The 25,353-nt window shown below is 45.1% G+C and overlaps 1 protein-coding gene across 3 annotated transcripts; it reads left to right on the top strand.

The window, feature by feature from the left end:
- The first annotated feature begins 181 nt into the window (after positions 1-181).
- LOC122083837 (protein FERTILITY RESTORER RF2, mitochondrial-like) lies at positions 182-11,094 on the top strand. 3 transcript variants are annotated; one of them, XM_042651753.1, is made up of 5 exons: positions 182-329; positions 2,558-2,653; positions 4,842-4,990; positions 9,031-9,112; positions 10,752-11,094. In XM_042651753.1, exons 2-5 carry the CDS (start codon positions 2,599-2,601, stop codon positions 10,946-10,948), a joined length of 483 nt encoding a protein of 160 aa, XP_042507687.1. In that variant the 5' UTR covers positions 182-329; positions 2,558-2,598; the 3' UTR covers positions 10,949-11,094. The 3 variants fall into 3 exon arrangements, with proteins under 3 accessions (XP_042507687.1, XP_042507680.1, XP_042507696.1); XM_042651746.1 differs by having other exon boundaries at positions 2,575-2,653; XM_042651762.1 differs by having other exon boundaries at positions 2,575-2,653; positions 10,703-10,825.
- Positions 11,095-25,353: the final 14,259 nt, after the last annotated feature.

The raw sequence follows: 25,353 nt of genomic DNA on the forward strand, positions 1-25,353 counted from the left end.
TTAACCAAACCGACCCAGCCCAGTATCAGACCTGAAAACCTCAACCATAACCCCGCCCGCAGACTGAAAACTTGGCCCAGGCTCTCATTTTTCCGGCCGGGCTTGGGCTTCGTGCCAAATTTGCAAACCACCTCCCAGCGTTATGCTTATATATATAAACCGTATTAATAACTATATCTTCGGTTCAACAGTAGAGAAGCTTTACCTTTCGTGCATATCTTCGTTTTTTTCAGAACGAAGGAACCCTAGAGCGTCAATCGCCTTCTCCCCTTCACTACGATCACCTGCGTCTGCGTCCGCGTCTGCGCCGTCTGTTTCGTCAATCAGAGGTAAGTCTATCTCCCTATCTCTCTCGCTTTATTACGTGTATGCGTAGTTTCTCTGATTCTCAGATTTACATGAACACAGAACATATCCCATTCATTAATAAATTAAAATTTAAAAAGAACCAACAATTATGCTGCTTGAAAACCGCAATGGAATTCTGGGCGAACTTTACTATTAATCATTATCTAAATATTGTAGTTTTGAAATGGAAATTCTTATCGAAATGAAAATTCCAGTAGAAATAAGGGTTAATTTGCAAGGAGCAAGAACATTTATAGATGGAGAAAAAAGATTGTTATCGTGTTGGGTGGTTAAGTTTCTGAATAGCTTATGCGGTGCATGGTCTTTGCAAACTGTTTTCTATCTTTTGTCTCCTATCATCTTCTCAGGTAATAATCTCTCAGTTAGGACAATTTCTTGTTCTATTTTTCTTTTTCTTATTGCTCATCGATACTCTGTTCTCTATTCCATTATATTATCTTCAATTTTTGTTGTTTTAGCTATTCTAGTTCGCAAATTTTTCTGAAACTTTGTATTGTTATATTTCTGTTGATGTTGTATCTGAACTTGAGCATTTAAACGAGATTAAAACTTCTCTTAATCAATTCCCCAAGCTCCTGCCCTGTTTTTCTGTTAAAACCTTAGCAGTACCTGCTGCCCCCCTGCTTCTTCCGAAGAGGACTAGATTATCTGGTTTGTTTGGTAGATCAGACCAAGAGAAGAACTTAACCCTAAATCTTAGGCTGATTTGATTTTCTCAGTAAGCCTCTATTCTGTTAAAGCCTTAGTGGTACCTACTGCTCTCTGTTTTGTTCTTTGTTTTGATAAATTTATATTAGATGCTATCATTGTGTTTACTGAGTGATGTACATATTTGTTGCATGAATATATGCCTGTAGTTTTGCTCCGAAATTGTTAAATATGATCTGTATTAAATGTGCACTGTATTGTTACCATGCCTTTTTACGCTAGAATTTTAAAGTATTATTGAATTTCAGGCCTGTTTAATACCTGTACATATCCCCATTTACCATATTCAATCGGTGGGTTATTGTGAATGACAAGGACCTAGTTGCCGGATTTCTATATTTTGCCTGCTAATCCCTGTTTCTTGGAAATGTAGTCGTGAGATGGTAGATGGTTAATAAATGTTTGATTTTGGATCACTGAACTTGTCTACTGATTGAAGTTCTTGAATTTTTTCAAGCTTTGGGGTAGTGTGGATGTGCTTATGACTGCTTTATGAGCTGGGGTGGGTTGAAAGTAAATTTTGAGCATTGCCCCTTTTTTTTATTTCTTCATTATTTTGGTACGTAGTTCATAGTTTGTAAGGAGGTAAGGCGACGGAGGCATTTGAGGGTCTTTCGGAGCGCCTTAGCGATAAGGCGGGCATAAAGCATCGCCTTATCGACTAAAACGTTATTGTGTAATTTTTTTATAAAACCAATCTGTTTAGCTCAAATCCTAGTTGAATCCTATTACTCATATGTTAAATAAATATTAAAAGTTCAAATTCATACCAATGTAGGATATTCATCAAGAAAACAAATCAATAAAGTGAATAAACTAAGTTCATCTTCATCATAACATATTAACATATAATATAAATACATAATTAGAAATAAAATTATAAATATAAAGAAAAGAAGACATAAAAAATATAAGTATTTATTATACTTTCCTCTGTGATGCCAAAATAAGTGCCTAAGCCCTAAGGTCATCCACTATATTTATACTCTTGTCAAAGAAGAATGAAGTTCACCACTGCCAAAGAAAAATAGTCGCCTGGATCAGTGGTTCTTCCTTGTTCTTTGATTAATTCTCAAAGCCCTTTCTTAAAACCTTTGACAAAATCCAAACCCTGTTTGTGAATCGTGTTTTTGTTTTGTTTGTTTTGGTTATTTTTTGTGGAGTAAAGCTGATCCCACACATCTCAAGTGTTAACAAAACTATACACCTATAAAAAAAAAATCTATATTTGGAATCTTCATCAAGTAATTTTAAAATGTGTTTTAAAAAAAAAAAAAAAAACCCATAAGGCGCCACTTCACATAAGGTGGATCACTGCCTTACCATCTCTAGACTGCATCAGCACGAAGGTACTGGTAAGGCGACGCCTTAGCAGCGCCTTAAAAACTATGACGTAGTTCCTTAAGAACATTCATTGTCTTCATTGAATGCCTTTATGTTTGTATATATTTTACCTTTCTGTTATCATGTTCTAATGCAGAGTGGTTAATATTTTAGATTATTCTCTTCATCGCGAACAAGATGTCTTCATTGACTGCTATTGTGCCGCTCACTATTACATCAAAGGCATCTCTAGGTACATTCAAGTATTTTCCTTACGCCTCATATTGTTTTATTGAGGGGCGGCATGGGGAAACTAAGCCATAGTTGTTATTTAGTTCTCTTGCCCCACCCTACCCCCACCACTATAACGTGCCTTATTTTTGCTCTAAAGTTATGATCATCGTGTTATGATGAAGATCAGTAATCGGTTGCCCTTTTCATAGAGAACACAGTCTGTCAGCAGATTACGAGGAATCAAGGACACATCTTAACATACAGTTAATTGCATTCTCTTTTGAGCAGTGTATTGTAACTGAGCCTTCCCATTGTGCTTAACTGTGAGAAACAAATTTAAACATCAATTACAATGATGAGAAAGTCTCTTCTTGTACTGGTTGGGTGTGACGAGCAGAATCTACTTGTATGATGGGGAAAAGGATTGTGGCAGCATAGAAAGGGCCAACATGTTTCTGTCTGCGACTTTTCAATGTGACAACTCTCAGCTCAGTAACTGTTTCATGTGGCAAAAAGTACCACAAAAATAGTTTGGTTCTCTAAAGTCCACACACATCTGTACTCAACTATTTTTGTTTGGTATAGGCACTATGTTGGCCAATCATTCAGGGTGTTCTGTTACCTCTAGGAATCTTGCATTCAATTGCTTTGTAATTTCTTTTTTTTTTTAAATCCACTTCGGCCTCATCTATCTTAGGTTTTTCTTTACCGGTTTAGTGCCAGGGTACAATGGTAGACGGTGTCTGACAATGTTGGTGTCAATGCGAGGCATGTCATCGTATGACCATGCAATTACTCCTTTATATTCTTTTAAGAGCTCGATTAGAGGGATCAGTTTCGTGCTCAGTCAGTGTAGAGCCTATTTTTATTTCCCTTCAGGTTTTACATGGGATCCTTGATAACATTAAACTTTGGTAGAAGTGGTCTAATTACTCCAACACTTCCACTAAGTGTGCTAATTAAAAGTATTTGAGGTTTCAGTGAAGATTTTCTAAAGTAAATGGAAATATTACCAAGTCCTATAATTTTTATAGTATAGTAAATTCTATTTCACTCTTGATGGGAGCAGAAATTTAATCTGTTGACTTTAATCATTGACGAGAAACTGGTAGAATAGTGTGCAAGCACTGAATAGGTCCAATCAAGAGAGAGTGGGAGAGGTTTATGGAACACAAACATTCCATAAGTTCATTCATTCATGGCAAATAGATTTTAAAGAAGTTCATGGGGGAAAATCAGATTTAATCAGGTTCTTTCCAGTTATCTGTTCTGTTCTGGCACCTTGAAATTGCCAAAGCCCAGTTTGGTGAACCATTTGGAATGGCTATTCTTGTCTGGATTCAACATATCTTTTGTGCTGACTGTTTAGTTTTTAAATCTTTTACATTGTAAAATTTCTGCCTATTATGATCTAATTGGGTTTGATGATTTCAAGTTTAACAGGTATTGTTTAGTGGGAATTCTGAATTTTGTGTTTTTGTATGGTAATTTGGGTCAATTACTAATGTTATTGTATACCATTCTGAATCATTTATCATCCGCATGATTGGTGGACAGACTGTAGTTTTCTCAGTTATGAGGATTTCATGCTTTGATCTCCCTTGTGTCTCTGAATTAAAAGCATTGGCTGGTTTTGCCGACTCCAAAGCAAACAAGTAATGCTTCCGAGATCTTTTAAGCCAAATTGCCAAAGTCTCTTTCTCGTGCTTACTTGAATGAGCTATATCCTGCCTGCTGTTAGGGGGACAACATGGCTGAGCTCGTTTTTCCAATTGACGAGTTTTGTTTTGGCCATGCTGGAGGGTTGGTGAGATTTAATTAAATTGGGCCTAGGTTTCTCAGGTGCCAGCTCGAGTTGCCCCTTCACTGCTGTAGCTGCAGCTTAATTTGAAACATTATGCTATGTTTTGGTTGGGAAGCACTTGCTCATATTTATTTCCATGTGCTCGTAAACTTGTATGTCAGAAAATGCAAGCAAGTATAGCTTCTCTGATCCTCTCATGTTTAATCCTAGATCTTTTTCTCATGATCTTATCCTTATTTTAGTAAGATATTTGCAACTCTATTTTAAAAGATTGTTATATTTAGGGTTTTGGTTAGGAAGCTTTGTTAATTTTTGTTTTAAGTTTTTTTAATGCGAATTTTTTATTTAAGCTTGGGTAATTTTTATTTAAGTTTTTTGCTTGCTAAATATTGTATCTTCTCAGGCAAAACAGATATGCATGGTGGAAGAATTCAGTTTGCTCAATCTGCTCTAGTGAGGCCTGTTACACGATCTCCGTGTTTTCAAAGCAGAAAGCCCATCTCAGGTTTTACTCGAATGCAGTCTACCACAATAATATGTGCAGCTGCTTTGGTGAGTTGATTGATCGTTCTTTTTTATCCACTTGTTAATGCAGGACTAGATTACAAGAAATTAATCCCCCACAATTATAAACCCAAACAAGAATAGAACCACAAGAGAGAACAATCCAGAATTACCCCCACAAGCAAGGATTAAAGTATCGGTATCGATTGCCGTATCGGTCGATCAAAATTAATATACGTATCGGAGGGTATCATATCGTATTAGAGATACGCTAAGGTACGCTAAAGATACGCACATAAATGGATAGAAAACACTTTTTTATACACTTTTGCATAAAAAAATAGTTAAAAAAAGCTATATATAACATGTATTATGCCTAAACAGTAAATTGAGAGTATCGCACTAAGAATCCAAGGTTTGTAATTGTCCCATAAATGTAAAATCCTTATTCCCAACCTTGATTTCCACTTTAGTTAAAAAAGAAAACGGGTTGGCAACAACTTTGGAACAAAAACACCTCAAAAAATTGTGTTTTTCTGAAAAATTACCCATCCTGGCCATTTTATGACCGTATCGGTACGTATAAACACCGAAATGTACCGATACATACCGAAACGTACATTTCATTTCGATTTTAAATTTTCCATAGAGTATCGGTGTGTATCAGTGCGTATCGGTATGTATCGTAAGATACGTATCGATACAAAAGGGCTTTAATAATTTCATGTATTGTATCAGTCCTTATCGTATCGGTAGGGGCCCGATATGGACCGATAATTTAAACCCTGCCCACAAGATGCAAGCAGTACAATAACCCAAAACCAGAAAAAGAACTAAAGCAAGAGGAGAGAAAAAGACCTGAGTAGGGTCCAAGAGAGGGACCTCCGGCTGGCTGGTCTGGGCTGGGCTCAGATGGGGCTGATCTTTTGGTCAAGTGAAGGCCCAGGTGGGAGGAATAAAACCTCCAAATATCAACAGGCTCTGACGGCTGATTCTGAAGTTATGAAGATTCTTGATTTTCAGACCTAGGAGAGAATCTGAAGAATTCTGCAGAACAGGAACTGATCTACTTGGACAGCTTTGGGAAGAGGACTGAGTAGTCCTACAGAACTATTGAACACCTTCCAACAGTAGCTCTTCAATCAGATTTCAGAATGGAGAAGAGGAGAGAGATCACAGGTCGTCAAAATCCAAGAGTCTAAGCCAATCGATTCTGATTTCTGAGATTTCTGGGCAGATCTGATATGCTCACAGTAGCAGTACTTAAAACGGTAAATAAGGTGATCGACTGAGAGAATAAGAGAGCATTAACAAGGATAAAGTGGGAGAGAAGTGGCTATCTCGGCACGGGCTTCTGACCCACAGTTATCCCGGCTGTTCTACGCAATTGGCTGCAATTATTCTTTATTCAAATCTGAAAAATAAGTGTACATAAGCTCCTCTATTTAAAGAGGGCAGAATTACAACCATAATAGGTCTAGGAGCTAATAGGAGTTAGTTTCCAACTAGGACTAACCACTCCTATTGCAACTAGGACTAGAAATAGACTAAAGACTAGAACTAGGACTGATAGGCCTTAATAGGACTTATACTCAATGGGCCCAAAATAACATAAAGACATTAAAAGAATACTTAAGTGAAAGCCTAAACCGATGGGCCCATTGGGCCCATTCTTTATGACATAAAATAGGCCTCACTTAAGAGGTCGATTTTAGACCCTTTGGGCTGGGCTTCTTCCTGCGATAGCCCTGCCCATAATAGGGATCTACATCACTGGCTATGTTGAAACTTAGTAATTCTCTCAGTGATTCCTGCTCATGCACTACTATGTTGAAACTTAGTAATTCTCAAAAGAATACTGGTACCACAGAGGGATTAAAAGAAACCCAAATCAAAAGTGAGAGGCTATAGCCTATGAGTGGGAAGAGCTTAAACTCTGCTGAAAGTCTTTTGTCATTATTGTGGAATTTTAGTTGAGGAAGAATATTAAGTCAATATAGGCTTTTGAGCTGTAGAAAGATTTTCATTATACCCGGATTTGAACTAGGGAAAAGGGTTTGCAGTCCCTGCCTTACCACTCACCATTCAGCCAAAGAATACAAAATAGATTAGATGGAAATATTCCTTTTGCTTTTGGGTTGATTAGTGAACCTTTTTTCATTGAATTCGGTTGAGTTCTTTGATTGATTGTATTGTAGTGTATAGTATCCAACAATGCCTAAAAACTTCCCTTCTTTTTTCTATTGAAATGAAAGAGAAAATGTGGATTTTTAAAAATCATAGAATCCAAAATTCAGGGCAAATTGGAACCAATAACTATTGTATTTATATTGTAGTGATTTCGGATTCATAAAGGATTATTAGATTTGGTCTTATTCTTATTGTGCGCCTTGTGAGCGCGTTTGGATCCACGAAGGCAATCGCTCGGATGTTCTCCTAACCAACCCGGGAACAGATTGGGGGAACCGCGGCATGGGGAATGTCTGCGTCTCGTTGCAAGGCTCATTTGGAGCTGAGTGTCATAGGACAGGCTTCAGAGATGGGCAGTGCAGTCCGGGGCACAAGGGTCCTGGAGCTATCCAGGTGCAAAGAACCCTGGAGTTGACTGCAATGAACAGAAATCTCACTCACCGGCCTAAACGAAGAGCAAACACTCAAATGTGAGAGCAAGGGATCACCCAAGGACAAGCACATTTGTTTCCTAAGCAGTACCTCATTTCTTTTAGTGTGCTGCAGTTATACATTCCCATCAAAATTTGCCACTTAAAACACAATATTTCAGATTCCATGTGTATCCCAGATATTATGCATTGGCCATGATGTTGCAAGGCCTCCTGATTCCTCACCAAGGTTCAAGAATTCATTTCGTTTCGGTGGCCTTGAGACCACAGAAATACCAAAATTTTGCTGAAACAGTGTACTTTTTCTGTGTTTCACATGGCCATTTTGAGGGGGCTAATGGCTGAAATTAGCGAAACGAAATGACTGAGATGACCAAAATATTGCGTCTTTTTGTGTTCCGTATGCAATTTTGTTTCAGTAAAAAAAAAAAACACAGCGAAATATTCGAGATTTTGAACCATGTTCCTCACAGCATACTGATTTCCAAGTGGATCTATTTCTAGAAAAATCTTCCACTATCAATGGTCTGCTGAAGTTTCTGCAGATAGATTCCACATCTTGATGAACTGCTGTTGGCCCCAATGATTGAAATTGGTCTTGTGGGCTGGAGATTGGTTTTTGAATCCTGGCAAACTTATGTCTATAGGAAGAGATGAGTTGAGAAATTCCACACTCAAGGGTGCCAGAAAAAAGAAAATTTTGTGTGTGTGGGGGGTGTGTTTGGCATTGGGGCAAGTAATATTTGGATTACTTCTAGTCCCTTTTGTATTACTTTCTGTGATGTTCCTAGAAAAAGTTCTGAAAAGGGATAATGGTATTTTGGTGAATGTGCTTGTTCAGTAGGATTCAACAGTGTTCACCAAATTAGCCTTGAAATGCTTTCTGTTCACCATTTGAAGCAGTAAGAAAGTTGACATGGAGCACAGAAGGGGGCAATGAGAACCTGATTCCCTTGAGAGATAAATTCCAAGTTTTACATTGATTCTTCAATTGCAAATTCTGAGTTACAATGAAAAATCTAAAAAAAAAAAAAATGAAGAGAAATTTAGTACAAAAATTTTATGAGGAGAAATTTGTATACTCAATTCAAGTTCAAAAAGAAAATATAGTTTTGTTCAACTTTTATTTATTTGGTTTGTTTTTTTTTTTTTGGGGGGGGGGTGCTAAGCTACAATTTTAAAGGAGCATCTGGGTACACTGGTATTGTACTGATATAACCTGGCATCTGGCGTATAACCCTGTTATAAGATTTCAAAATTTCAATCACTGATTTATAAGCAGTAGAGAATGATGAGATATAGAATTGAAGCATGCGAAGTACATATCAAGGAGTATTGTTTATGATTTTATGGATAAGGGTGAGAGAGAGAGAGAGAGAGAGAGGGGGGGGGTTTGTTTCATGAAAGATATTTTAGGAGTGTTTAGATATTTTTTTTGAGCACTGATTTGGCTTTATTTTCATGCAGAATGCGAAGTGTAGTGCAGAGCAAACCCAGACTGTTACACGCCAGTCACCAACATCAGTAATTACCAATGCTCCCATTCAAGGTAACTGCATTTTTTTGATGTTGATATAATGAAACACATTTGTCTATGCTATTTGGTGCCACATAGATTATACACAATGGGTATTGGAATGTGTTGGATGAGCTGTGGTGTGTAAATATGCCCTTTTTTGGGGGTTATGTTTGACTAAATTGGTGCTAGTTCTAATAGCTTAATCTTCTTCCATGCATTAAATTTCAAGAATCTAATTGACTTATGAATACGGTTGTTTTCTGTCCTGCAAACGAGTTTCAGAGACGTGAGATGTTTCCACTTGTTATATCTCTCTGTAGCCTTTTCAGAGGCTCCTTGTTGGTATGAAAGACCTATTGTTTATAATACTTGAGAGATCCTGTTCCTCTTTTCAACGAGGGTGGACGTTACCTTGGAGTCAGAATGTAATTAGAGTTGATTTTGGTCCAACTAGGAGTTATTATTTTGGTGTGGCTATACTTCACACATAAGCTTAACAATGGCAATATTCTTCAGCCTAGTTGCTTTGTTCCTGCAACATTTATGTTGTGAAGGTGAATCCCTCGAATCATTTGATGGATTCAAAATTTCCTTTCTTTTCCTCTCTGTTTCTTTTTATTTTCAAGCCTCCATATGCTGTACCTGATGTCCAGTTTTTAACCACCTTCCATAGTGTCTGAAGTCAACCATAAGCCATAAGCCATAAGCCATAAGCCATAAGCCATAAGCTTTCACAATGCCCACAACAGCACCCATCACCTAGTCAACCCTATCTGATTGTCTCCTTTATCCTAAATGGTTAAAAGCCTTGTTTCTCTCATAACTACACCCTCCTTTTATTTCTCATAAGTCATAACTACGCCCTCTTTTTTATTTCTCATAACTGCACCATAGAATATGTTCTGTTTCATTTAATTTTGAGATAATCAATCCCTGTTTTTAGCTACAGGAGGGGAAAAATGTTTTGAATTGTTCCTGTAGTTCCCGATCAAGAACCACATAATACTCTAACAACTTTGGAAATTTCTGTGTTAACAGTAATTTCCTGGAAACCTAATATTTTCAGCACCATGCTTAAAAGTTCAGGCGAAAACCAAATATTTCCATAAATTGTTACTTATTACCCTCGGCCCATCTCCACTTCCCTCCGCCCAATCAAGAGAAAAAAAAGGGGAAGCCAAACATTTCTTACCTGAATTTTTTGTAGTCACTGCCCCTACATTACTGAGAATTGATACTTGTGACAAATCTTACAAGTATGATCAAAATAGAAAATTAAAAAGCTGAAATGCATAGAAGAGATTAATCAGTGTTGGATCTACTGATGGAAGACTGAGCAAAATTACAAGAATGGCCTTATAATATCAGTGGGAACCCTCTCCTCCCCCACCCCCTTTTTGTGTATTCATTGACTTTGTTTTACTTCCATTTTATCCTGAAAAGGTGGTTAGATTGTACCATTCTCCTACAGAGATGGACAAGAATAGATTAAGCTGCCAAGTGACCAGCGTTACGGTCATAGAAAGACTTCTGTTGGTGGGCCAACTTGGAACAAAGCCCCTATCGTGCATGTTTGGTTCCTAAGCTTGCTGTCCTGAATAGAGCCTTTTTGTTTTCCAGGTGTCTTTGCTCTCTCTACATAATTGGTAAACATTTTGATGGCTTTCAGGCAAGGAAAAATCACCTGAGCTTGATGATGGGGGGACTGGATTTCCACCTCGTGATGATGGAGATGGTGGTGGCGGTGGAGGCGGCGGTGGAGGCGGCTGGAAGGGAGGATTTTTCTTTTTCGGCTTTCTTGCATTTCTGGGCTTCTTGAAGGATCAAGAAAGCGAGGGGCCTTATAGGGAAGACAGGAGAAGATGAATGGACTATAAAAGCAGCTTTCTAGTTGGTTTGTGATATTTTTTTCCCCACCCTTCCTGTATCTGAGTATCTATATTTAAACCGTGAAAGAATAGGACAATTTCCAAGATCATCTAGATTAAAACAATAGTTACAAAATTCTTTGATGTCTAGTGTTGTTTAATAGCCTGGAAAAAGTTATCCATGTGGCATATAATCGCTAAACTAAGGTTATGTTTGGTAACCAAGAAAAGAAAAGAAAATAATACAAAAGACATAATAAGACAAAAAATGAATAATTACACAATGATTTCTTATGTGTCTCTCTCTCTCCTAAAATTCAAAGTTTTTTGAATTTATTTCTTTTCTTCTCTTGGTTACCAAACATAGCCTAAAAGAGAGTTAGAGGCTGTTGGGGTTTTCTCACAGTCTTTTCAACTCTGCTTGAACTCATTTGATTTGGCCTGCTAAGCCGGTAATCTGTAGGTATCAGATCCATTATGAAGTTGAAGTGAACATGTGGGGAGAGAGACTGGATTCGGCTCATCTCCAACAACTGACGCTCCAACGAGCGTCCAATGAGCTTTCAAATGATCGACACATGGAGATAAGAAATCTGACGGTTCGATTCCAAGTTGGCTCTCCTCTCGCTGAACAATTTTGCTGAACAATTGCAGAGGGAGCAGAGGACGATGAACGAGGATTTGGGATTTGAAATCTGACTGAAACCCGATCTTCGACTCTTCTCCTTCGATTTTTCCCTTTTCCCCTTTTCATACATGCTAAAACCTTAACCAGAGGCGTTGTAGTCGTTCATCATTGCAGATTTGAACAACTTCAGGGTCGTCTCCAATCGATTGGGTTTCACAAACTGAAGTTGGATGGTTTCACATCTGAAAACGCCCCCTTCATGCATCATCATCATCTTCTTCTTCTTTTTTCTTTTTTCTTTTTTTCTGAAATTGTGATAGATGAGAAATCTTCTAGAACTATACATTCTTTTCTTGTTTCCTGACATTCTTTTGAGGTTAAGTTGTGCCTGTAGCTAAAATCCCTGCCTTAATTTGATATCTCTCTTCCTGAAGTTGGCTTTCAAACTTATAGCTTTTGACATCCTTATTCCATTCTTCCACCACTTTCATGAAGAAAACTTTACACACATCCTCCTTTATTAGACTTTATGTGTCAAAATAATTATAAAACTGATGGTGATCCTTCACTAAATTCCTAAAAAATAGATAACATAAATCTCTTCAGCTATCATGTTTTGGAAACTGAAATCCCTCTTTCTTGTTTTAGTTGCCTTACTACCTCTTTTCATGTCTGAATCAACTGAATGACAAAGCAGTTCTCCATTCACTTTCTTAGGAACCTTTTCCACTAATTGAAACAAGAAAGCTGGATTGTAGGAGAGACAATTCGGAGTCGTTCAATCGTCAGATTGTAGGAGTCCATGTGTTGACCATTTGGAAGCTCGTTGGACGTTCGTTAGAGTGTCAATCGTTGGAGATGACCTAGATCCAGAGAGACTTGCTTACAAGAAAGGGAGACTTAATTTTTTTTCTAGAGAAATAGAAATTCATAAGATAAAGGAATAAGGGAGTTCATAGTATGAAAGTCCAAGGGGGAGGGAAATGAGGTTCTCTTCTGGAGAATCCCAATACCAAGAGTCTTCAAATACTTAATTATGTAAAATTGTGTACATTATGACCTTCCTCCAACCATGTAGTGCTCGCCTTGTGGCAACGAAGTCGCCCTGCTTAAAAGGAAATTTTGATTAGGTCATTCCATGTGATATGCTGCTAGTTTGGTATCTCCTCTCAAATTGGGCTTCTGCTTTTGGTATGCTTTTGGTACTTAAATTATTGGCGATTTACATCAACCTATCCCCGTGTTTGCTTATATTATGTCTTTCCCTCTTAAATTTTGTTTATTACATTTAAACTCGAAAATCTAACATCGCACGCGGTGTTAGTTTTAGCCAAAAAAACATAATTACCCTCCACCCTGAGGATTGTATTCACAACTAATCAAGGACCATCGGAAGTAGGGAATTGGATTTGAACTTGAAACTGAAATTGAAACTGAAACCCACATGAGATGATGGATACACCTCTCTCTCTCTCTCTCTCTCTCTCTCTCTCTGAAACTTTTTGAAGCTCTGAAATCTGGAAACCTTGGCTAGGGTTTCTTTCTGGGAGATCTGAGGGGATTCAGCGATTCACGATTGGCATTGTTAGAGACTGAGAAGAACGAAGGGGTGGGGAGGAAGATGTTGTTTAGAAGTGACAATGGAGTTTTTCACATTCTCGAAGCTTATTCAGATCACAAATCTTACGCTTTCGTTACAGAAAATGATGGAGCCGGAAGGCTAGATTTTCGATCATTGGAGGGGATTTTGTCTCTTTGTCAGCGAACATGAGAAGAATCCAACGATTTTTTTATCGGTTTCTTCTTCTGTTCGTCACTGCATTACTGGATCTTGGAAGCAATTTTTTTACTGGTTTGGTTCCTTTCAATCTTCTTGGATTGAAAAATCTCAGCGATTTCAACTTATCGTCAAACCAGTTTCAGGAAGATATCCCCGCGATACAAACCTGCAACGATCAAATGGAAACTTTTGATTTAAGGAGTTTGGATGTTGATATAGCCAAATTGACCTCTCGGCGGGGGCAATGACATGTGTCGCCTCTGAGACACATGTCCTCCACCAGACGAAGGTTCCAAGAAACCACTCATGCTCGAGCACGCCCAATCACCGAGGCACGCTCGCAAAATCACGCGGGATCACGTCGTCTGCATGAGGGGAATATTCCCCCCAGAAGGTTGGACGTATTCGAGTGGGACTTTAAGAGGGAAGAAGGGGAAAAAACCCTAGACCCTAAGAGCTATATAAGAAGGCACGGAAGAAAGGGGAAGGTAAGTTCTGAGACCCTCACCATTGCTCCCTTATTGAACTGTGCGGCCGACCCTGACTTGAGCGTCGGAGGACTAACCCCGGACAAAGCTCCGGGCCTCCGTCGTCTGTGTTTGTGTAGGTTCGACTAGCGGGGTATTTTTGGCAGCAACAGATTGGCGCCGTTTGTGGGAACGACGGTAATGGTGGGGAGAACCTACAACCGAAAGAGGACGAGAGCGACGTCCAACATAGACATGGGGGAAGAACCTTCAGGGGAGCTTCCTCCCTCGGCGGAGACAGGACGAGAAAGGGGCCATGATGACCGGGAAGTGTCCGTCAGATACCAGCGTTCGGCTGGATATTCAGTACGTGAAGGCAGCGACCATCAGCCTCCCGCACCCCAGGAGTACGTAACGAGGCAGCAGTTCGAAGACCTCCAGGACAAATATAACCGGATGGCCGAGACTATGAGGGAGGTCTCCAAAGCTGTCTCCCACAGGACCGGCGGAGCACCCCCAGGTCCCCACGTCCAGTTTGAGAGGGCTCGAGATGAAGACCGAAGCAGTACGGGATCGACAAGGGCCGGTCGTGACCCTCGAAGCCGAGCAAAGGAGAGTCCCGCGCCCCGAAGTAGGACGCGACGCGCCGCCAGAGACCCGCATGGGGATCAGCAACAAGGAGACAAACAGAGGTCTGAGGACTCGGGATTAAAGAGGATGATCTTAGACCTAAAGGACGAGATCAGAAAGGTGGCAGAAAACCAGACGGGGAACCGCGAGCCCGACCTCACCAATGACACGGCCTTAGCTGACGAGGTCATGAGGGACCCGCTCCCAGTCGGTTTTCGCCTGCCCAAGTACGACACTTATGACGGGTCAGGAGACCCCGTCGATCACCTGGAAGGTTTTAAGGTCGCCATGCAATTCCATCGCGTCTCGGAAAATATTATGTGTCGTGCCCTTCCATTGACGTTCAGGGGGGCGGCGAGGCTGTGGTACAACCGACTGCCGACGAAGTCGATCCACAGTTTCAGCGACCTGAGCTACTTCTTCGTGAAGGGGTTCTCTAGTAGCCAGCCCCTCCAGAAGACTACGTTGAACCTAACCAACGTCAAACAGCAAGAAGGAGAATCGCTGCGGAACTACATGAAGCGATTCCAACAAGAAAAGATCACAATCAGGGGCCTAGACCCAAAGGAGGAGTTCACGGCCCTGCTAGGAGGCGTCAAGGACAAGGAGTTGAAGAGGTCCCTGGCGAAGCATACGCCTAGAGACCTGACCGAGCTGAGGGCGCGATGCGACAAGTACATCCAGATGGAAGAAACCCTCCAGGCCGACGAAGAAGTCGAAAGGAAGGCGGCGAGGAAGAGGCCCTCAAGGGTTGATGATAAACCCGTCGAAGAAGGAAAAAGATGAAAGTCCGAGCGCAGTCGGGCCCCCAGTCCACCAAGGAAGTTTGAGAGGTACGCACCCCTGAACCGAAGGCGAACAGAGGTGTTAATGCAGATAAAAGATTCCCCAGATGCCAGGGCCATGAAATGGCCAGGAAAGATGGGACGACACCCCGAAAGACGCAATGGGGACAGATATTGCCACTTCCACAGAGACCATGGCCACGATACCGAGGACTGTTGGCATCTCAAGGGGGAGATAGAAGGAATGATCAGAAGGGGATACCTGGGTAGATTTGTAGACCGGGAGAAGGAGGGGGCCCCTGATGGAAACGTCCGGAGGGATAACCGTCGGAGAGATGGTGGAGGTCGGTATGAAAGAAGGGGGCTCGCCCGCAGAGGCAATCAAGAACAGCGAAGGAACCAGACACCCGAGGAAGCTGACCGTCGTCCTCGAGAGGAGAATAAGAGCTCGACCAGAGTTATAGCAACCATTTGTGGAGGCCCGGCCGCTGGAGAAAGTTCGGTCTCTGCCAGGAAGGCGAAGGCCTACGCAAGGAGCGTCCATATGGCAGAATGGCCGAACAAAAAGGTGAAGACGGGGACGGTTATCTCCTTCTCAGATGATGATCTGGAAGGGGTACAAACCCCGCATGACGATGCCTTGGTCATCACCATGACCATAGCGGATTGCAAAGTGAAGAGAATCTTAGAGGATAATGGCAGTTCAGCTGATATCCTGTTCCTTGAAGCTTTCCGGAAGATGGGCCTCGACGAAGGAAAATTAAAGAAGGTCGAGCACCCGCTGCAAGGATTCTCCGACGTCCCGGTGAAGGTGGAAGGGTCGATTGAGTTGTCGGTTCGAGCTGGCACCAGAGATCGCCAGGCGACGGTCATGATCAACTTCCTGGTGGTGAGCATTACATCGGCGTATAATGCTATACTAGGGAGGGTCGGGTTGAACCTGTTAAAGGCCGTCGTCTCCACTCCCCATCTCAAAATGAAGTTCCCTACAAAGAATGGCGTCGGGGAGTGTCGGGGCGATCAGGAGACATCCCAGAGATGTTACGCCACTACTCTCTGGGGAAAGGAAAAGGCGGGCGAGGCACTCCCAATAGAGGATCTACGTGATGATGCCAGTTATCAACGGGGGGAGCCGGTCGAAGATTTGGTGCAAGTTGAAGCTGAAGAAGGGGATGACACCCGGTAGTTCCAGATTGGGGCTACCATGCCAAGGTCACATCGAGAAAGACTCATCTCATTCCTACGGAACAACGCTGACATATTCGCCTGGTCGGCGTCGGACATGCCCGGGATAGATCGAGAGGTGATAGAACATCACCTGAATGTTAGCCCAATGAAGAAGCCGGTGCAGCAGAAGAAGAGGACGTTCGCCCCAGAAAGACAGAAGAAGATAGACGAGGAAATAGAAAAGTTACTGAAGGCCCGGTTCATCCGCGAGATCCAGTACTCGGAGTGGATATCTAACGTGGTAATGGTTCCGAAGGCAAACGGGAAGTGGAGGATCTGCATTGACTTCACCGACCTGAATAAGGCCTGCCCGAAGGATGCATACCCCCTACCAAAGATAGACCTACTCATCGACGCCACGGTGGGATACGAGGCGCTGAGTTTCATGGATGCATACTCGGGGTACAACCAAATCAAAATGTCCGAGGCCGATGTCCCGAAAACATCCTTCATAACCGAGGGTGGGCTGTACTGCTATGAGGTCATGCCCTTCGGACTAAAGAACGCAGGGGCCACCTATCAAAGGTTGGTGAATAAAATTTTCAAAGGGATGATCGGCAAAACCATGGAAGTGTATGTGGACGACATGCTCGTAAAAAGCCTGAAGGCGGAAAGGCACGTCCAAGACTTGGAAGAGGCGTTCCAAGTGCTGCGACAGTACGGCATGAAGCTGAACCCAGCAAAATGTGCCTTCGGGGTAGCCTCGGGAAAGTTCCTTGGCTTCATCGTCTCGGAGAGAGGAATTGAAGCCAACCCAGTCAAAATACAAGCCATTCGGGACATGAGGTCACCCCAGAACGTGAAGCAAGTCCAGGAGCTGACGGGTCGGGTCGCCGCCCTCGGAAGATTCATGTCTCGGTCTGCAGATAGATGCCTTCCTTTCTTCAAAGCGCTGAAAGGGACCAAAAAGTTCGAGTGGATGGAGGAGTGCGAAAAATCTTTCGAACAATTGAAGGAATACTTGGCCGCGCCCCCGCTGCTGACAAAGCCGAACACCAGGGACGCCTTGCAGCTGTACCTTGCTGTATCGGCAGTTGCTGTAAGCGCCGTACTGACAAAAGAGGAAGGAAGGCAACAACGGCCAATATACTACGTCAGCCGAACCCTTCTAGATGCCGAGACAAGATACCGAAAGGTAGAGAAAGTGGTGTACGCCCTCGTGACGGCGGCAAGAAAGCTGAGGCCATATTTTCAGTCGTATATGGTATGCGTACTCACCGACCAGCCCCTGAAGAAAATACTGCAGCGACCAGATATGTCCGGTCGCCTGGTAAATTGGGCCATAGAGCTGGGAGAGTTCGACATCCAGTACAAGCCGAGAACCGCAATTAAAGCACAGGCCCTCGCAGACTTCATAGCGGAGACGACGATCCCCGATGACCCGCAGGAATCTGCCGAGGAACGAGGAGATGAGGCTTGGACACTGTATGTGGATGGGGCTTCCAACAGCGATGGAAGCGGCGCAGGAATCGTGTTGGTAAGCCCCGAGGGTTTCAAAGTAGAATGCGCCCTACGGTTCGACTTCGACGCCTCCAACAACGAAGCGGAGTACGAAGCGATAATAGCCGGAATTAATCTGGCTCGGGCTTTGATGGTGAAGGAACTAGTAGTGCATAGCGACTCCCAACTCGTGGTGCGGCAAGTGAATGGTGAATACGAGGCCAAAGAGCAGAGGATGGCCGAATACTTGAACACTGTGCGAGAAAGGTCAGCGGCTTTCAAGGAATTTGAGGTAAAGCAGGTGTCACGAGAAGAGAATGCTAGCGCAGACGCACTATCACAGCTGGCCACTTCCGATTTCGTAGAACTTGGACGAGCGGTGTATTTCGAAGTACTACCACAGCCAAGCATCGAGAAACCCCGCGAGGTGTTACCCGTAGGTGAAAACGGCCAAAGCTGGATGGACGCCATAATAGAATACCTCAAGGAGGGAAAGCTCCCAGAGAACAGGGACGAAGCAAGAAAAGTAAGAATGAGGTCAGCGCGCTTCTTCCTGAAGGATGACACGCTATACAAGATAGGGTTTACCTCACCATACCTCAAGTGCCTGGATTCTTCCGACGGCGAGTACGCGCTCCGGGAAGTGCATGAAGGGATATGTGGCCAACACCTTGGAGCCCGGGCCCTGGCTCACAAAGTACTAAGGCAGGGCCTGTACTGGCCGACAATGAGAAAGGACGCAGAATCACTGGTCAGGAAATGTGTCAAGTGCCAGATGTTCGCCCCCGTGCCTAGGCTACATTCTACCGAGCTATCGTCCTTATCTAGCCCAGTACCGTTCGCCATGTGGGGGATGGACATCTTAGGCCCGTTCCCCCTGGCCACGAGACAAAGGAAGTTTGTCGTAGTGGCAGTCGACTACTTCACGAAGTGGGCGGAAGCCGAAGCCCTAGCGACGATAACAGAAAAGAACATAAGGGACTTCTTCCAAAGGGCGGTGGTATACAGATTTGGAATCCCCCAGGTTGTGGTTACGGACAATGGAACTCAGTTTGCCAATCCAACCTTCGACGCGTTCTGTGAAGCCCTCGGCATCAACCACAGGAAAACCTCCGTCGGATATCCCTCGACCAATGGGCAAACAGAAGTAACCAACCGTACGTTACTCCAAGGGATAAAAAAGAGGCTAGATGATGCCAAAGGACTATGGGCAGACGAGTTGCACCACATTCTCTGGGCTTACCGCACTACTGAGAGGTTAGCTACCGGAGAAACGCCCTTCATGTTAACGTACGGCACTGAAGCTGTACTGCTAGTAGAGATAGGGGCTATTACCCATCGGATTCGGTACTACAACGAAGACGAAAACGACGAAGGGCTCCGAGCGAATCTAGACCTCTTGGCAGAAACCAGAGAAGCTTCGTAAGAAAGGATCGCCGCCTACCAGCGGAGGGTAGCTAGGCACTACAACACCAAAGTGCGGAAGAACGAGTTCAGGCAGGGCGACCTTGTCCTGAGAAGGGCGGAAGTGTTGGACCCAAGACATCAAGGGAAGCTAGATCCAAACTGGGAAGGTCCCTACAGAGTCTCGAGGGTAATACGACCAGGGTCCTATCACCTAGAGACTACGGGGGAAGTAAGGGTACCCCGATCGTGGAACTCCCATAATCTAAGAAAATTCCACCAGTAGTAGAGTGGCGGGCACGCACTCTTGCCATCTCTAAATTTTTTCCTAAATTTTTCCGTATGTAGTTCTTTGTAATTATTGCCCTTATGAACCTTTAAGCTGTAATTCATTTTAAAGTCCGAAAGATTTTATTCATGGATAATACGAGAGCTGGTTTACAACAACTGAGAACTCTCCAGGCTGATTACCCTTAACCCTGCGGAACGGATGACTGAAGGTCCATACCTCGGTGAAGGCACAAACAATGCTAGGTTGACCTTCGGCCGAATCACCCCTTCGGCTCGAACCTGACCGAAAGGCACCATCGACCTTCGGTGAAGACCTAGCACCTAACAGACCCTCCGGCTGGAGCCGAGGGTACACACTTGGTGGATTGCTTGGTGATTGACTATCGAAGGATCGACCTTCGGTGAAGACCTAGCATCTAATAGACCCTTCGGCTGGAGCCGAGGGTACACACTTGGTGGATTGCTTGGTGATTGACTATCGAAGGATCGACCTTCGGTGAAGACCTAGCATCTAATAGACCCTTCGGCTGGAGCCGAGGGTACACACTTGGTGGATTGCTTGGTGATTGACTATCGAAGGGTCGACCTTCGGTGAACCCTTCGGCTGGAGCCGAGGGTACACACTTGGTGGATTGCTTGGTGATTATGACTATTGAAGGGTCGACCTTCGGTAAAGACCTAGCATCTAACAGACCCTTCGGCTGGAGCCGAGGGTACACAACATATTGCTTGTGGTTGACTATCGAAGGGTCCACCTTCGGCCAAGTCCTAGATTCATGCGCTGACAAACCCTTCGGCTGGAGCCGAGAGGGAAAACACTTGTAAAAAATTGCTAGTAATTACAGGGTCGGCCTTCGTCTGACTTACAAACAGGTCGACCCTCGGCCAAGTCTCGGGGCCATGCGCCTAAAAAGGTCAGCTAGGGTTTCGACCCTTTGCACCTATTTGCGAATCAAAGACATCATTAAATGGACAGATGGAAAAAGACGGTTGCATTAATAAAGCCCGAAGGCAAGGATTACATATAAAGCGCGAAGGCAAGGATTACATTAAAGACCCGAAGGCCGGTTACATAGCAAGAAGGGGGTAGTCTTTGCTGAGGCCCGAGGCGACCTCAAGGAGCGTCCGTCGGGTTCGCGGCCTCGTCTTCGGCTGGGAGAGCCTCCTGGTCTGAACCTCCACGGCCAGGGGTCAGAGGGACTTCCCTACGCAGCTGGACCTCGCCTTCCTCGCTGCAGCCCCCACCGTCGGCATCAGTAACCTCGGTGGCCGATGGAACCGCCTCCACATCGTCGTCCTCAAAGATGAGGCCACTGTCCTCGAAGGAGACCCCAGGGTAGCGGCCGAGGACCCAATCTCGGACCTCGGTAGCGCCCATTGTGTACCCCGGGGCGATGGCGTTCTTGATCTCCTCCCTGAAGTCCTCGGAGGACCGATACTTCTCGACCCCTCGGGCCTCGGCTTCCTGAATTCGGGCCCTTACCTGTACTTCAGCTCCGAGAGCTTTCGATCAGACTCCCGACGCTCGAAGACCAGCTCCTTCTCCAAGTGCTCCACCTTCTCGAGGAGGAGGGTGCGCTCGTTGTCTAGGGAGACCTTCTCCCTCTCGCTGACTTCAAGCTCTCGACACATGGCCTCGGCTCGAGCCGCCAGCTGACCCATCTGATTCTGAGCCTGCACAAAGCACCGAAGGTCAGAAAGCAAAAAAAAAAAATAATACAAGTAAAAGAAGGCAGGGGGACCGAAGCCTACCCCCGCCATGTAGATGCATGCGGAGGTGATCAGTGCCATCGTCCCTTGCTTCTGGGCTTCGGTGGCATCTCGGGGAAGACTCCCCTTCATCACCAACTCTCTGGCGACCCGTCCGACGGCCAGAGTGTCGTCTTCCTTCACCGACCATTGGGGGACGAACCCCACCTCAGCCCTCGTCGACGAGACCTTCGGGCCTCGGGAGGCAGTGGCAGATGAAGGGTCTTGAGCAGGCCCATCTCTGCCAGGAGCTGTAAGGGCCTGGACAGCCTCGGCAGTCGACCCTTCTACTCTGGGCCTCTTCTTCGAGGTCTCGGAGGACGGTCCCGTCTTTTCCTTCCTCTTAGACTTCGGCTGCTGGGGGGCGTCACGTGCCTTGGCCTCCTTGATCTTTGCCTGCCTTGCCGCGGCGGCGGCCTTAGCCTCGGCTCTGGTAACTTGCACTGCAAGAAGAAGCAAGGGTATTAGCATGAAGAACCGACACTCGAAGGAAGCAGACGGGGGCTAGCCTAACTCACCCGGGCTAAGCCCGAACTTGAAGAGGATGGCGTCGGACTTGAGGCAGTCGGCCTCGACTGGAGAACAGCCTTCCTGCCGCCTCGCCATTGCCAACGACTCCGCGTCTGCCCCGAATAGGGCAGGGGCGGAGTTCACATCCCTAAGGTCCGGGATGTCCCAGACCGTGCCGAAGGGCACCCCCTCGGTTGACTTCACGAAGAAATACTTTTCCTTCCATCCGTGGATGGAAGTCGGGTAACCCTTCAAGAGCCGAAGGTCCTTTTGGGGGCAAAAATAGTACCAACCCGTAAGTCCCTTGCAGGCCTGAAGGAGGAAACAGTTGATGAAAAGTTGAAGGGAGAGGGGCCTCTTGTGCCGAACGAAGAAGATGACGAAGCTTAACACTTGTCGCCACCCGTTTGGCGTTAGCTGGGTCGGGCATACCCCATAGTGCCGAAACACTTTGGTAAAGAAGGGGTGGAGGGGCAACCGAAGACCCGCCTTGAAGGCCTCCTTGTACAGGCACAGCTCCTCGGAGTTCCGATAGCTGGCTCGGTCAGAGGGTCTGGGCAGACGGAGCTCAAAAGCGTCCGAAACACTGAAGGAGGCCCTCAGCTCCTCCAGTTCTGGTTCGTCCATCGTAGAGACGATGTTGAGAGCCTCCACTTCTAGGGGCTCCTGGGTCTAGGCTCAGGCATCGAGCACCCTCTCCTTGAACCCCTCGCCGTTGGAGCCACCCTTGGACCCCGACGGTGAGGCCGCGGACAATGAGTCGCGGGAGGAGGGAGAGTCGGTGGAATCCAAGGACATCCCTCGGACTTCCCCAGGACTCCTATACCTACGTTTTGGCCTTGACCTCTCGCGGGACGATGGGCTATAGCCCGACGAGGAAGACATCACTTACTTGTGGGTGTTGCTAAACTAAGGGAAGATGAAGGCGAAGGCTCAAAGGGACACCGAGGCCGAAGGTGAGCTCTCTGAAGGGAAAAGAAAAATGCCCCACAAATGGCCCCCCACACTATATAGATGGGGGAAAGGCGGTATGACTTCCCGAGCATTAATGGCACCGCCACGTCAGGATACGAAGCCTCGAGGTTTGCGCCCAAACAGACCTAACAGAAGGCCTCCCCTCGGCTGGGAGTTCGGCCAAAGCTGAACAGACCTGACCGAGGGTCCCTCCTTCGGTTGGGAGTTCGGCTAAAGCCGAACAGACCTGACCGAGGGTCCCTCCTTCAGTGGGTAGTTCGGCCAAAGCCGAATGGACCTGACCGAGGGTACCTCCTTCGGTGGGGAGTTCGGCCAAAGCCGAACGGACCTGATCGAGGGTCCCTCCTTCGGATGGGAGTTCGGCCAAAGCCGAAAGGACCTGACCGAGGGTCCCTCCTTCGGTGAGGGGTTCGGCCAAAGCTGAACTTACCTGACCGAGGGTACCTCCTTCGATGGGGAGTTCGGCCAAAGCCGAACGGACCTGACCGAGGGTCCCTCCTTCGGATGGGAGTTTGGCCAAAGCCGAACGGACCTGACCGAGGGTCCCTCCTTCGGTGGGGAGTTCGGCCAAAACCGAACGGACCTGACCGAGGGTACCTCCTTCGGTGGGGAGTTCGTCCAAAGCCGAACGGACCTGACCGAGGGTCCATCCTTCGGTGGGGAGTTCGGCCAAAGCCGAACAGACCTGACCGAGGGTCCTCCTTCGGATGGGAGTTCGGCCAAAGCCGAACGGACCTGACCGAGGGTACCTCCTTCGGTGGGGAGTTCGGCCAAAGCCGAATGGACCTGACCGAGGGTCCCTCCTTCGGTGGGGAGTTCGGCCAAAGCCAAACGGACCTGACCTAGGGTCCCCCCTTCGGTTGGGAGTTCGGCCAAAGCCGAACGGACCTGACCGAGGGTCCCACCTTCGGTTGGGAATTCGGCCAAAGCCGAACGGACCTGATCGAGGGTCCTCGCCTCAGCAGGGGGCTCGGTAAGGCCGATCCGAATCGATCGAAGGTCTCTCTCTCGGTCGACCCCAAGCCTCGGTCGCTAGTAATGCCAAGGCCGAAGGAGCAAATCAACCAAAAAAGAAGATGTTGGTTACTCCCGCAGGAATAAGCTATTAGTGGGAGTAAGGGGTCTCCTGATATAGCCAAATTGACCTCTCGGTGGGGGCAATGACATGTGTCGCCTCTGAGACACGTGTCCTCCGCTAGACGAAGGTTCCAAGAAATCACTCACGCTCAAGCACGCTCGCAAAATCACGCGGGATCACGTCGTCTACATGAAGGGAATATTCCCCCCAGAAGGATGGACGTATTCGAGTGGGACTCTAAGAGGGAAGAAGGTAGACTCAAGGAGGACTCCTCCGGGGAAAGGGAAAACCCTAAACCCTAAGAGCTATATAAGAAGGCTCGGAAGAAAGGGAGAGGTAAGTTCTGATACCCTCACCATTACTCCCTTATTGAACTGTGCGGCCGACCTTGACTTGAGCGTCGGAGGACTAACCCCGGACAAAGCTCCGGGCCTCCGTCGTCTGTGTTTGTGTAGGTTCGACTAGCGGGGTTTTTTGGCAGCAACAGCACCTATCGGAGAAATCTAGCCAATAATTAGGCAAAAATCTTTATGTGAACCCCCATAACACCCAGGGAATCATTAAAAGAAAAAAGAAACAAGAAAGTAAGTCCATTAATAAACCAGAAGTAGTTGTAAAAAAACCTAGATCTAAGCGGTGGCGAGAAAAAAATCAGAAACATTAGAACTGAGTATAACCAAAATCATAAAAAATCTTCACTGGAGAGGAATGCAGAGCATAAGCGTTGTTCACGTCGATTGGAGAAACACCACCTCTCGGGAGGGAGGTCCTTTGAAAGAGATAAACCGTAGACAAAAGAAGTTGAGATCCTAAAAAGGTTAAAAATTATTATTATTATTATTTTTTTTTGGGTAATGAGAAATCGCCTTGTGGAGCATGGAAGAGAAATGACAGACCCGCAGTCCCACCCACAAAAGCAAGAAAGATTGAATTGAAGGGTTTGCTTGAATAGCTTCCACAAAACCCCGGTTTTCTATATTTTTTTTTGAAGCGGTGGTTCTAAGCGACCTGACCGAAAGAGAACGCCTCGGTTCGGTTCAAATTTTTAAGTGTATTATGCAAAACAGCCCCTCAATTAAATTATGGCGCGAAACTTGGAGCTTGAAGTTTGAAGTTTGAAGTTTAAAGTTTAAAGTTTAAAGTTTAAAGTTTAAAGTTTAAATTTTGAAGTTTAAACCAGCAACACCCTATAGGCTACAAGTCGGCAAACTCAACCCCACCAACATGCCGAAATTCGAATAATTCACCCCAAGCTCAAGGTCTACTTTTAAAATGTGACGTCATCACAATTTCTATTGGTAACCTTATATAGATATACTTCACTCAAGATATCAAATGATATTATTTATTTATTTATAATATATATATATATATATATATCAAAATTGATTGATTGATATTTCCCGGCTAAATAATTCTGAGGGAAACTTTCACCCAAA

Source organism: Macadamia integrifolia, chromosome 1 (genome assembly GCF_013358625.1).
Source record: "Macadamia integrifolia cultivar HAES 741 chromosome 1, SCU_Mint_v3, whole genome shotgun sequence".
Classification (NCBI taxonomy): Eukaryota; Viridiplantae; Streptophyta; class Magnoliopsida; order Proteales; family Proteaceae; genus Macadamia; species Macadamia integrifolia.

What these genes read in the sequence shown, in the direction of transcription:
- LOC122083837 (XM_042651753.1), top strand. Translation starts at nt 2,599, where the DNA reads ATGTCTTCATTGACTGCTATTGTGCCGCTCACTATTACATCAAAGGCA. An exon ending in TACATCAAAGGCATCTCTAG is followed by an intron (nt 2,654 to 4,841) that starts GTACATTCAAGT and finishes GTATCTTCTCAG; the next exon opens with GCAAAACAGATATGCATGGT. An exon ending in TACCAATGCTCCCATTCAAG is followed by an intron (nt 9,113 to 10,751) that starts GTAACTGCATTT and finishes GATGGCTTTCAG; the next exon opens with GCAAGGAAAAATCACCTGAG.